Below are 14704 nucleotides of genomic sequence, written 5' to 3'. Positions count from 1 at the left end.
TTCACCATGGGTTTCTTCTCGCTTGTCTTTAAATGCACTGAACAGCAATATGATTAGCAAAATAATTAATAGAATTAGCATGAAAATCCATCTGGAAATGTTGGCACGCTACTGTAGACTTTAAACTCAGATAGCATCCCACAGAGCACATAAACTCAAACAGATGTGATTTCCAGTTTATTATTTAAGCGACATCACAAAAAAAAGAGTAGCCTATACTTGCAGCTGAAGTGAATTTCATAATAGCTGAGGGTAAATCATGTACGTATGTGAAGTCACTAACATTTTAGACCCAATGTGACCTAGTTCATTGTTGCAGGTCATTCCTGTTACGCAGTACAACTTGTCAAAATAAATAAAATAAATGAATGAAAAACTATTTATACAATGGCAAAGAAATTAGAAAACTGGGTTGGAGAAAAAGTTAAGGTAAGGTTTTTTTTTTTTTTTAGTGTGTGTGCTGAGAAATTTCTTGAATAAAATTTCTCATAAATTGACATTTTATTATATTTTCTATTGGTTTTCGATCTCGGGTTCACTTTGCTGTGAAACTGTCATAAAACACAATGAATTATAATTTACATTTTTTAAACATTTAAACAAAATTTTATATTGTATTGAGTGCATCAATATGTTCATTGGCATTCAAAAGTCTAAGTTCAGTAATACTTTTAATTTTAATTAATTTTTTTCAGATCGGGATGCATTAAACTGAACAAAAGTGACAGTAAATACTGTACATTTACATTGTTATAAAATGTTTATCTTTTGATTTAATGCTATTCTTTTGTACCTTTTATTGATAAAAGAATCTTGAGAAAAACTTAGCACTGTTTACGCAAAAAAAAATTAAGTAGCATTACTGTTTTCAACTTTGATAATGATAAGCATGCTTCAGATGCATATTAATGTATAATGAGTTCTGTTAATGACACAGGAGTAATAATTCTGGAAATTCAGCTTTGCCATCAAAGGAATAAATTACATTTTAAAAATGGTTATTTTAAATAGTAATAATATTTTTCACTGTATGATTGACTTCCTTCAGAAACAGATAAAAAATCTTACTGACGCTAAATTTTTAACTGTATTGCATAATGGGAATATGACAGTGTACTGCATAATTTGAACGACCCTTATCAGCACTCTTGAAGTGACCATTGTCTAATGAAATTTGTTAACTGGAACTAACTACTGTATGTAAATCTGTACAGAAACATAAACCAAAAATACATTAATACTGTCTTAATAAGGCCAGTTTACATAATGTAATGCTTGATTGTATCCCATGAAAATAAGTTAATGTGCTACTATTATAAGCCTGAATTATGTGAATGGAAAAATCAGAGAGAACTATCTTGAAGTATTCTCTCTTCGATTTTCCATTCGAAATCCTATCTGCAGTCAGCAAACTGGGGTGAATCATTTTATGTTGAACTTTTATGTAGTACTGAATTTGCACTTTGCATTGCACACTAAATGCGCTTTTAGCCTTCTTTTCTCCCCCTTTTGTTAAACTAAAGTTGATGTTTGTGGTTAACCTCTTATTTTCATAGTTGTATTTCACAAGAAAAATGCACTCAAAGCCAATTTATTTGCAATTATCTTGTTTACACGGTTAATTCAGGGGGAATGCATTCACCCTCTTGCTCTGAATTGGGTAATGAGCTCTATTGTTCTTGCTGCATTCCCTCAAAATGAACCCAAGTGTGCCAAAACACAAGATGTGTTTGGAGCACGCTCAACTCGATTGCACGTGGCTGATGTGCACACTATTGTTCTAAACATGTGTAACAATAGTACCTACTGAACTGTGTACACATCTTGCTATTAAATGTTGTCATTGACCTTTGTTCCTCTGTGCAGATGTGAGAAAGTTCATGCTTGGCCCTGTGTCTGAATCTACTTCTGTAACAAGCCATGTTGAATATGTCTAGAGTACGATGTTTATTACTAAAATCCAGTTGTTTATAGGGAATGCCACGTTTGTTCGACAGCTTTCGGGATGTTTTTTGAGTACCTCTACTAACCCAAACTGCATGTGTACGGTTACACACACCTGCATGGCACCTTAACAGCATGACAGGATGTTTGCCCCCAGTATTACATTGCTCTGCTTTGCCACCATAGGTCCTAGCACTACATGCCAAGAAGACTCCTGTGCCAACATGGGGATCTGCATCCAACAATGGGAGAACTACACCTGCGACTGTTCAATGACCTCCTACACCGGGGCGCAGTGTAATGACCGTAAGTCACTCTCCGTCCCGTGCAGTTTTCACATCCTCTCTTTCTTTTGTTGAGTTCAATCTTTGGTTCACTGGTTTAGACCATTTAAATGATCACAGGGACTCACTCTATGAAAGATGAATTGAGCACGCTGGAATCTACATAAGTAAATGTTGCATAAACACCAACAGCATTTGGTTGCACATAAGCTCATACTGTACATACTGTAAGTACACACACACACACACACTGCATTCATGTTCTGAAGACCTGGTTGAAGACGACAAAGGTACGTTTTGTTCTCTACATTTTGATGCTGGTAGAATATGATGTATTTTACTAGATATTTATTATCATTTTCTATAGAAATATTTGTATATATACTTTTGGTACTTTATATAGCATTATTTAAAAATGTATGACATACACACACACATGCATACACACACACACACACACACACACTTTTTTCTGAAATAAAAACATGTAATTTCATATATATCATGTAAATATGTAATTTCAAGTAGCAATTATAATTTAGTATAAAATTATGAGTTCTATGAGGGGAACTCATAAATTATAAATATAAATATTTTGTCATGACTTATTTTTAGTCATTTACTGTATTTATGAAATGTAGTCAATGTTACATAATGACATCTAAAGCAACAGTGGCTCCAAAAAGGTTTTGAACACTTACACCACACATTGTCAAATAATAATAATTTCAAACGGCATTAACAGAAATGTTAAAATCATCCTTCAATATATTTCAGAGGGAAAAAAGGTTTAAGAGAACTGACTTTATATATCAACTAAAAGGTCAGAAAAGTTAAAGGTTAACATACAGTTAGTTCTGAGACAAGGTATGTTTATTTACTAATGCCTTTGGTTTGATAAAGCTATCTATAAAGATGTTTGTCCATCTTTAACTGTCTTAAATTCCCAAACATTTATGGTGCTGCTATATTGTGTTATATTAATACTTGTTAAGTGTGACATTTGAGTGTTGTTTTCAAAGAGGTCACAATAGTAAAGATCTGATTAAAGGTGCCATGAATCTCATAACTATGAGAGTGACACAAAATAACAATCTGCTCATAACCAGCCCTTTAAAGTTCAAGTCTTCAATCACTTCACTGAACCCCTCATGGAATAAATCAGATCTGATTATGTAAAACATAGGAGTAAAATGATAACACTGCTTGGGTACATCACAAAATATTTGATCTCTTTGGACGACCCTTTGCATCACAGGTCATCATGTATCAGATCTGTCTAAAAAGCCCCTGAGAACCAGAATCAATCAACAACAATGCACTTCTACCACGAGCAGTCCATCTTTATTCTATAGTTATAATGATGCCATTCTTTTGACATCACTGCCACAATAAAAGGTGTTATCTCGAGCCGGTGGAGATAAACACCATCCCTATAGACGCTGAAAGCGCCTCGGTGAGAATGTGATATGACTGTGATTGCCTTCCTCCCCTCTGCCGCAAGAACAACACAGCTGACCTTCCAGAGATTGAAGACTGACATGCATAATAGTACACTAGACTGCTGCTTTGACAATTCATATTTTTGTGAGAGGCAGCAGTGAATCAAAAGCATGTTAGTGAAGATAGGGACGGACTTAATTGAATACTGTAGAGAGAGTGATATGTGTGTGTCAGCTTTGTCAGTCTGGAAGAGTATCTGCCGTGGAGGAAGGAACTCAGAGGACAGGCTTTTTGGAGCCGTGCCATTTATTGTTGCTATTCTTAGGCATACAATACGAAAGCTTATTCAGTGCTATTATCAGAAATGTCTCATTTGAAAGAGTCGTAGTGACATGTGACTGGCCATTTTGCTACAAAGACAGAATATAGAGCCTTAATAATGAATTTAATGTCTATGTTAGTAGATGAAACCGACTGAAAAGTCTTATGTATGTGCAGGCTGAACATGTCACTGTTCAACACTAGGTGGCAGTGATGGTTTAGTTGGAATCGAACGCGGCCACAGAAGTCTGTGCCAGAATGTCTCATAAAATTTGAATATTTGAATAATGCATTATTATATAGCACCCTAGGTTCTGAGTAAATATTTTAGGAAAATGTATTCTCACGTTCTTTCTTCGTAAGTTAGCTGAGATTTATTTCTTTATGATTGGAGACTGCAAGACATTGCAAATTAAGAATCGTTTATATATAGCCTATTTATACATTTAAAAGGCTTTCTTTTGACAATAGAAATTTTCATTTTAAAGAGAGGTTATTAATATTAACACAAAGTTTGATGTTGACAACATATTTTAATCATAAATCTGTGAAATATTCAGTGTTCAAGTATTTAATGTATATTTTTATAAAAACTAGATCAGGTGAAATGGTCCTTGAAGCAAGATTAGTCTTCATGGTTTTGTGGAGGGTATTTTATTTATTTATTTTCATACTGCATAAATGAACTGATATTTGATATATTTTAATGACACATTTGTACTTTAAATATTCCATTGCAATCACTGGCCCTTTAAAAGGTCAAATCTTATTTATAAATACGCTTCCACTTAGCAAATTGTAATCATTTATTTCTCAGACATGCTTTTTGTTACGAATGATTTTGCAGCATTTAGGTTTGTAGGCTGTAATAGATAACTTATCATTTGTTTTCTATGCCTCTCTGTGGTCATAATTAGTATTAGCATTTGTTTAACTATACAGATAAGTTCTATAGAGCAGCGGTTCTCATCTGGTTTTGCCTTGAGATTTTACATTTGGATATCATGTGCTCTCCCAACAGAGCACCAAAAATAGTTTTTCGCCCAGAAGTAATAAAATGTTCTTTTGTGAAAACCTTTTTCTCATCTGAATGCGAGGTTATATGGTTAGGTGCATTTGAATGATCTCTTTTAAAGCGTATGTGAGTATCTTGAAAAGTACTGTATAAATAAAATATTTTATTCTGCATATTAAATTTGAAGATATGAAAGCTTCCATTCCCAGAAAAGCCACTAGAATGTGATTCCCCCAAATCCGACTGAATCTTACACTAATTTGATTGTTCCAATAAAGAAGGCCAGTGATCATCAAAATCCTTTTAGTCATAGTATATTTAGCAATGGCAGACATGTTTGCCCTTAGCCTCTAAATTAAGATTAAAACTGAGCACAGTGTTATGGCATTACACACAAGCTTGTGAATGAATGAAATGCATTTGTTGCCTCTTTCAAGCAGCTAAACAAACACCAAATTGCAAGTTGCCCCTCGCATTCCAAGTCTTTGCTTATTAATTTGGACACACTGTGCAATCACGTTGATTGAGCTGTGGTGATGAATGACTGGTTAGAAGCTCCATTGGCTATTAAATGAACTCGTGGCAGATGAATATTGCTTAAAAGAATTTGCCAGTATCCACAAGACGAGTGTGAGGTACTGTCTGAGAACGAAGCTGTTTATTCATGAATTTAAATGGCTTCGTTTCATCCGGGATTCTTTTAGTTCCTTAAAGCAAAGCAGTCAGTGCTCAAATTCCATGAGACGTACACAAATGGCTTTAGAAGGAGCAGTGCTCCGCTCTTCCTTATGAATTCCCTCAGGATTTACTGAAGGTGCCTGTCTTTTTTTTTTTTTTTGGCTGAGGGCCTTGATGGCCAGCACACTACAGTATGTCATCTCCATATACAGTAGCTTCATACTTTCGTTGAGTTTTGCATACGGAGACTCCATAAGTAAAGATCCTTGATGGTGCTGTTTTTAATGCTTAAACTTCTGAAGGGGTTTTACAAATTGCCTAGTTGCACAGCAATGCGATTCTTTTCCTTTTCTGTTTTCCCACAACATTAATTACCAGGCTTAACATAAAATATTGCTTCTCACAGTTTAAATGATACCCATCGGCATTCTTCCTTTTGTTTCCTCCATGTCCAACATTTGTTTCATAAATATATAAATTAAATGCCGGATACACAAATAACATGCTGGAGGGATGGATTTGTTTTCCCTCATGTGTGTCGGACGTGAACAGAATCTTGGTAATTAAGGAGCATCTTTTTCTCTGTCTTTGCTGGAGAGGAAAGAGGAGGAGGACGCTTCACGCCCCTGCTAGCGAGACTTCATCAAAGCTGTGTTCTCCTCACTCCATTAGAAACAGGAGAACCCGTCTGAGGCACACCATCAATTAAGATGGCAACAAAAGCAAAGGTGCACCTTCGGCTATCTCGTGTCAAATGTAGTGTTACTCAGACAATACGTCTCGGTGGAGAGAGAAACGCATTAGAGATGGATAGAAGGCCAAGCGTGGGCTTAAGTAACAGGAAATGTTCTGTGATTTAATCAAGCAAGGTGTAAATGCTTTGACTAGAATTATGAAATGGCTTCCTGGATGACAAATTACTTAGAAAATATTTGTTTAATTATTATTATTAGTGGTGCTTACGTTGGGATGGGACTCACAGCTGAAAGTGCCCAACCTAACTTATAAATATATTAAAAGTTATAGACACTGATGTGCCTTGAATTTTTTTTTTTTACCACACTGAATTTTATTTTATTTTATATAAAAATACATTAAATCAGTCTTGGAGCAATCTAGAAAAGTAAAAGGGTTGAAAGTCAAATGTCTAATGAGTTTATATTTCAAATCTGGAGAAGATACCACGAAAATTAGATTCCTGCAGCCATTTTTCTGAGACTATGTCTAGACACCCCCCCCCCCCCCAGTAAGAAAAATATTTACCAACTGTATTGAAGGGTTCTACAAACTATTTTTAATCATTAATCATAATACTGCATATTTTTTTCAAATTATAAAACAATAGACAGAAACTTATATAAGTGATTTATTTGAGCCCTAGAAAGATACAATAAGAATAATTTGAGTAAGAAAAATAAAAACGATTTAACTTTGTATGCCAATTACAGAACATCCTGAGATTGCTAGAAATGCAGCATTTACAATGAATGGTCATATAGTCAATTTTCACGTGCTGATGTGGTGATGGCCAGTTATAGAGATGATAATCATATAAATGCTCCATAAAGTCAATAAATCACACTGTTCATATAGATTTATTTCACATTGATAGCCGTGATTACACAGATATAGCGAGCTGATTTGCACTCAAACAGATGGCTATCATGCAGATACATTCACATTTAACATAAAACACTCACACATATATAAAAACTGTTGAAAAATAAAACAAATAAAGAAAAAGACGATCGCTAAGTTCCACCTCCATCAGCTGACAGGTGCGTCAGAGCGCGTCACGAGAGAGCGGCAGAATTCAAATAAACAATCTTCCGCCTATCTTGCACTTTTTTTGGTGGATCGTATCATTCTGTTTGTGACACTGTACGCTACAAAACCATGCTGTTTTTTTTTTTACTATGCTGTTTTTTTTTTACTAACAAGACGCAGTTTCTGAGTGTGAGTTATTTCATAACGGACACAAACAGTTCTGTCCCTGAAGAACTGAAACGTAAACAAAAGAATTATCATCCATATTACAACGTTTTTGCTTCGTTGGACTAAACGTGCACCATGAGATGTCGTTCAGTGGACACTTACCTTCCTAACTAAACCGGGATTTACAGCTGTGGATGTGTTTATGACTCGTTATTACGACTGATCTGGTATGTACTGCTTTAAATGTAATGAATTATTATTATTTTAATTCTTCATGTTTTGATGTGTACTGCTTACACAAATTTAGCAAATACATTCTTTATAAGCTTTCCATTGAAAAACAGCGATCTGTCGTCGATGCTTGAGGCTTAGATCTTTATAATGATATATAGTTTGTGAAGATTAAATTTGTCCCCTTTCATTTAATCTATTCATAAATATTGACAAGTGCAAACAAGGGGAGTTCAGGACGCCCGTGTCGGGGTGCAGGTAAAGAGGTTTTAAACAAGAGCTTTTCAAGGTTTAAGGGCTTGTTCACATCTAGAGCGATTACTGTAAATCTTATTCAGTGTAGCGCCATATTTAATTTTTTGATTGGAATGAAAACGAGGCCGTGAGGGACAGAAGTACGGTGAGTTCATCGCTTTGTACTGTTGTTTGACAACATCCCGACTGTTCAGTTGATGAAACGTCTTTCTGAAACAACTTTCAGTGGAAAAAACTCCACAGGACAGTTTTGAAAGTTTATTTGATATTTATACAGCTTTACGCTGCTTTGATTTATAAATTTAGTATCGTCAAACCTGTACCTTCATTCATCAACATTTGAAGTACATCAAATAGTTAATCAAAGTTTCAGGACAACTTTGATGAAAGGTTTTGATCCTCTTCAAATGTTGACTAGTGTTTATTACTGCCCATATTATATTATTATATTAATATGCTGTAGTACCAAATTTATGAGTAAAACAAGGTGTGTGGTAAATATAAATTAATGATACTTAGGCATTTAACGCTACAATGTAAATTACACACACCCAAACTGAAAACATGAATTCTAGAGCGTTTATGTTTATTTTTCAAAATGTATGTTTGTTTTGAACAATGTGTGCAAGTTTAGATTGTACAATAAAACATTGTCAAGTTGCGTTTACCACAGATAAATTTCACTCATATAAAAACCCCCAATATAAAAACCCACAGCAGAATTTTGAGGGGACTGTTGGCTAATTAGTGTTCTGGGTTTTGAGGTCATGAATGCAGCTCTGTACTGACTAATGAGAATCAAGTGTACCAGAGAGCCTTTTAATGACACAGCAAAAGATAGATCATATATGGACTTTAGAAACAAACTTTTACTCTGTCGAATTCTTGATGTTTGTTTTGTGCAGTTCATAAGAATCGGTCATCAGATTTCTCAGACGGTTTGTGGAAGCCATAGCCCACGCTGTGCTATCTGGGTGGGGCTGTTTCTGTGAGTCTGAGTTAAAAAATGCTGTCGTTGATGAAAAACCTGAGGTGGCCGGAAGATGAATCGTTCATGTGAGTCCATATTCATCACCCAGGTGTCTCACACTTCCCATGGCCCCTGACACAAGATAAAGAGCTGTGAGACAGGCGAAATGACCTCATCTGACAGCCTCAAAGAGAACCAACGGCACAATGGAAATGGATTGGCACGTTCACAGAAAATATTACCGCATGCTGTATTCATGATGAGTGGCGCGATATGCTCTGCCCTCTTCAGCCCAACGATTGAATTGGCAGTGGTTTATTATTTTATTTTAGTTTAAGGTGAAGCACGAAGCGATGCCGTGCTGAAGGAGCTGTCTAAAAAAATACAGCCCGATCGATCGGAGAAGGTTTAATATCCTTCATTTCTTTCAATCGACCTGGTGGCCCTTTATCTGTCAACAGAATTATATATTGTATTAGTTAGTGCAGTGTGCGCTTTATTTGTTGGCTGTAATTGCTTTTGTTTATAATAACTTTCCATTTGTCTGTGTTTACTAGTGCAAACTTTGTTCCAAACTCTAGTGAACTGCTTATTGCAATTGATTTCAACAGAGTATGTTAGCATTTTGCTTAGGTAAAAGGACAAAACACTCGGGAAAAAGGTGTAGGGTTCAGAAAATGCTAGAAAAAATTTAAATGGTGGCCTAAACTTTATATTATTTATGACTGATTTTTGTTTTCCCAGTATAAGGAGACACCACACACCACAAAAATAATCTCTTTTGAACTATTTTTAGTTTTAGTTTTGAATGAAATTTAAGTTTGTTTATTATTAACATGTTTTATTAACATTTTTGTTTGGTAGGCCTATTTTAGATTTATTGAAATGTTTTCTAGAATTGACTTCTCCATGAAAGAATTACAATTTGGCCCCAATTTGATGAATCATGTATAAATAAACACAAAATTATTTGATGCCTTAAAATGCTTCCTACAGTATGTAGGCGTCTCACTAGGTTTTGGAACAGTAGAAAAAAAAAATCAGAGCTCTCTATTTAATCCTCTGGCATTTCAGTGCTCAAACCTTGCCGATAACATTGAAAAATAACGTCGGTATTACTGTAATGATTGAGGCTTTATGTGTTTAGCACTAGACACCTTCAAGGCCACCAGAAGCTTTAAAACCGGGATGACGTACGGTCGTATTTAGAGGAACGGACAGGAACCGCTTCAGCTGAAGCAAGTTTATTTGATCTCTCACACTTCCGCCGAGAAAACCATGAAACACAATAAAGCATCTCAGCATAATCTATTTATTTATCTTTCCCTTTTTTTCTCCAAGACCTTAGTATATTCTTTGAACTCCTCTGCGTCTCAACTAGAGCGTGTGAAATCCATCCCGAATCAATACTGTCGTCTGATACCTTTATTTGACGATCTCTGTACGGGCTACTTGGGATTGCGTGCAACCAACAGATGCGACTATCAAACATGATTTCCAGCGAGTGACCTCATTCAATATAGCTCATAAAGAAATAGTAGTGTGCAAAAATCCATTTTTGGTCAGGCAAGGTGACCTTGTGGGAGGGGAAGTGGTCTTTGCTTTAAGGCTTAGTCACTCAAGTGGAGCCATCCATCACTGCGCATTTCCAGGAAAAACAAATTATGCCCTGTACCAGCACACAAACGTGGCCAATCAATATCTCTGCCCTGCCTCAAATGCCACACATTTTACACCATTTCTAATCATCTAGTTGTCTTGCCACCTCTGCCAGTTCAATGGAGTGTATCATAGCCATTTATTTACTTTTGTTATTATTATTTTTTATGTGCAGTTGTTAAAATGTGTGACATCACATTTCATCTTCAGAACTAATCGTTTTTATGGCTTGAATCAATATGCTGCTATTATAAAAAACCTTTTTGAGGTTCATTATTATTGTTTATCATACCGGTTTTTGTTTTAATATATTCTCTCTCTTTAACAGATAGCGTAATTTTTTTTTTCTAACCACCACCCCTCCACTGACTGCTTTTTTTAAAAGATAGATATTCTATTTTTTTTAACAAACTTTTTAACAATGTAGATATGAAATATGGCTGTTATTATATTTTTCATTTACATATTAGTTATAATAAAATATGTATTTGTGCTTCATTGTATGATTTATGTTTATAATACTTTTTACTATACAGTACTTTATAGTATACCATTTTTGCATTGGTTTATCTATTTTTGTCACATTTTAACAGAGCAACACTGCATATTTATTTCTATTTTAACTATGAATAACAGTTTCTTTGAATCATTTATATTTCAATCTTTTTGACTATATAGAAATATAATATTTTAGCAGTGAAGATGTGAATTATGCTGTTTTTATGTTTAATTTTTAATTTACATTTCATTTCCTCCGAACTCCTTGTCAAGATCTAAAATGGCATATCATAAGTGAGCATCCTTAGTCTACAGCATCTAAATACAATTTTCGATACCACTTTTACAAAAATAAATAAAAGTAGACATATATGTAGTTATGAAGGATTTAACAAGAAAAAAAAAACCCTGAAAAAGGCCCACAGTATGGTTAGTGAAAAAAGCTGTGCTTTTTCTCCAGGATTTAAAAAAAATCAACTCAGATTGAGTTTCTCTAGAAGTCATCTGTTTCATGTTGCCAGAGAATCGTTATGGGGGCCATGGTCAAAGCTCTTCTCTCCTCCGCTCTTATCTGCACAATCCTGCTCTGATTGAAGCTGTAACTCTCAACTGCCTTTGATCAGGTCGTGTGTCACTTAAGACTGCTCTGAATGGAGTCTCATCTTCCTCATCCTGCAGAGTTCCAGATCGGCTTGGGCTCTCAATCAAAAACACAATTAGAACAGCATTAAAAAAAGACAGGCCTGCTCCGTCTTATCCGTACAATCAGCTGCCTTTACCTTCCTCCATTCATCCTTCTTTCTTTTTTTTTAAATTTTCTCTTTTTTTGTTTCACAGCATGTCAGTTTTTTTTTTTGAAGAATTAACCATTGATTACCTCCTGCACTCGTACATGTAATAAATTAAAGCATGAAAAGCAGATAGATTTGCTGCTACAGTCCAGCAATCAGCTTTATTTATTTATTTTTGAATTATGAAAAATAAATAATTGGGGGGTGCTGCATATCTGCGTTCACTTAATGGCAGAGATCACAGATGAATTTGGTTGCTATGTGATGCAATTTCAAAACTCACCCCTTTGGCTGCTCACACTGTCATGGCAATGTGAAAGATTGTTCCCGGGAAGACGGGCAGCACTTCTGGAAAGCATTAATTATCACGGAATGGGACCATTAATCAGAGCTGTCTATGCCAGACAGAGCAGAAGGCAGCAGAAAAGGGCTCCTCTCTGCTTCTGTGCTGAATGACTGGAGGTGTTCTTATGCATAGTACCCTAGTGCACAGGAGGACTGCAGCCAAACTAGGACATTGACATAATGAAGACAGATTTGCTTTGGGGACCTTAGCATTTCATGCATCTTAACAACAAGGGACAAGGAGGACCTTATGATGCTCCAGAATGTCCACTAAATTATCCTCTTCCCTCGTATCTTCTTGAATCATTGCAGATGGAAAAATTCTAAATGCATGAAAACAACTAAGATGACGCACATCTCTATTTTAAAGCCTACATGGGGCTTTATACTTATTTGCAATAAACAACTATTTTGAAACGACTGCATTTAGTGATTTTTCCTGCTGTCTGTTGTGAATGTACAGCATCACTCCAGGCGGGGTTTGCTCTTAAATGCCACTTGCTTAAGTGCTGCAAATGTTTAATTAATAAGACTAAACAGACGTAAGTGTATGTTAATTTTGTCAATATTGTGCGAATGGAAACAGACTTGTAATGAACTTAATGCATTTGATCCAGTGGAGTTAATTTAATTCACACAACCTTAAGGACCCCAGTGGAATCACTTGATGAATGCAGTCCTCTTTCTTTTCCTGCACTCTCCGAAAAAAAGGTACAAAAGCTGTCACTGGGGCGGTACCTTTTCAAAAGGTACACTTTTACTAATATGGACCTTAAAGCCTCTTGAAAAGGTACCGCTCCTTTTTTCGGAGAGTGTGACCAGTTAGAATGGATATTCACATAAATAATAATAATAATAATTCATTACATTTATATAGCACTTTTCTAGGCACTCAAAGCGCTTTACATAGTCTGGGGGTATCTCCTCATCCACCACCAGTGTGCAGCATCCACCTGGATGATGTGACGGCAGCCATAGTGCGCCAGAACGCCCACCACACACCAGCTTACTGGTGGAGAGGAGACAGAGTGATGAAGCCAATCAGCAGATATGGGGATTGTTAGGAGGCCATGATGGTCAGAGGCCAATGGGCGAATTTAGCCAGGATGCCGAGGTCACACCTCTACTCTTTTCGAAAGACATCCTGGGATTTTTAATGACCACAGAGAGTCAGGACCTCGGTTTAACGTCTCATCCGAAGGACGGAATGACGCAATGACGCAATGAAGGGCGTTGTGAAATTTTCCTCCTTTTGCAACCAATTATTTGTTAGCGGTAACCACTCAATCCAATCAGCGTTCAGTAACACATTAGTATGTTTTAAATTATTATTGGTCCAAAAGATAATCTTTATTGCCATTTGCTAGTTTATATAGGCTAGCTTTAATGAAAACACTGTAGAACAGTAATTTAACGTGTTTTTACTGTGTTGTCTTTGTAGCATCTGGAGTTCTGTGCACTTCGAAAACAGTAAAAAAAAAATTGAAAGTGGTTCAATTGATTTGAAGCTTAGGTTTCCCCTCGGTTGCATTTGTTTGTAATTCTGACTGCATTGGTCATGTCATGTGCTTTTGATCCACTAAAAAGAACCATCTTATTATGGCTAATAGAGTAAAATCAGACTGTTTTGGGTTCGCCGAGTAGAAGTACTTGCAAGCATAATTTGTAAATCTGAATACACTTGCTGCTAAAGCTGTGCTGGACTGTAGGGTGGGGTACATACTGTATATCGAATGACTCCTACCAGTAGAGCTAAATCATGCGTTGATATGCTTTTGTTTGTCAGGTGGCCTTAGTGGATATATTCATTCTAAATGGCATTTATTTGGATGACCACTTGTATATTAGGGATGGGCGTTTTCCGTAAATATCACATTTGAATATTTGAGCTCACAAAAAATGAATATTCGAATATTCGTTTATTTAAATGAAGTTTAATGGGACAGACGTTATTTTTCAGCAACATTTATTGTTTCCGTAATTTTTTTAACAAGCTTACACACAATAAGCTTGAACATCACACATCATGTTTTGTAGCTGAAAACCTTTAACAATGTGTGCAAACAAACAAAAGTACAGATTAAAAGCAAAAAAAAAAAAGTGAAAGAAAAAACGTAAAGCAGCCTACAGCAATTAGGCTATTGTACAGAATGCTTACACTTAACTTTGAAACTGTCAGCAAATCTTTTTGCTTTTTTTTCTATTGTTTTACATGTTCTTGTTAAGAAACACAGGCATGTAAACATGATCGGGGGAAAGTCGGTTCCTTAGTCCGTTAACAATAAGGCCGACCGCGGAGAAAACGCGCTCTGACGGCACAGACGTTGACGGGACT

General features: G+C 35.8%; 1 protein-coding gene across 8 annotated transcripts in view; it reads left to right on the top strand.

Annotated features, from left to right (window-relative positions):
* LOC132112569 (neurexin-3a) overlaps positions 1–14704 on the top strand; it is a 280631-nt gene that overhangs the window by 104947 nt on the left and 160980 nt on the right. For all 8 annotated transcript variants that reach the window (XM_059520110.1, XM_059520100.1, XM_059520106.1 and 5 more), the window contains one exon: positions 2131–2250. In XM_059520110.1, the coding sequence (XP_059376093.1) occupies positions 2131–2250 (120 nt within the window). The remainder of the gene's footprint in view (positions 1–2130; positions 2251–14704) is intronic.

Source organism: Carassius carassius, chromosome 32, assembly GCF_963082965.1.
Source record: "Carassius carassius chromosome 32, fCarCar2.1, whole genome shotgun sequence".
NCBI lineage: Eukaryota > Metazoa > Chordata > Actinopteri > Cypriniformes > Cyprinidae > Carassius > Carassius carassius.
This window is presented reverse-complemented; position numbering and strand designations above follow the sequence as displayed.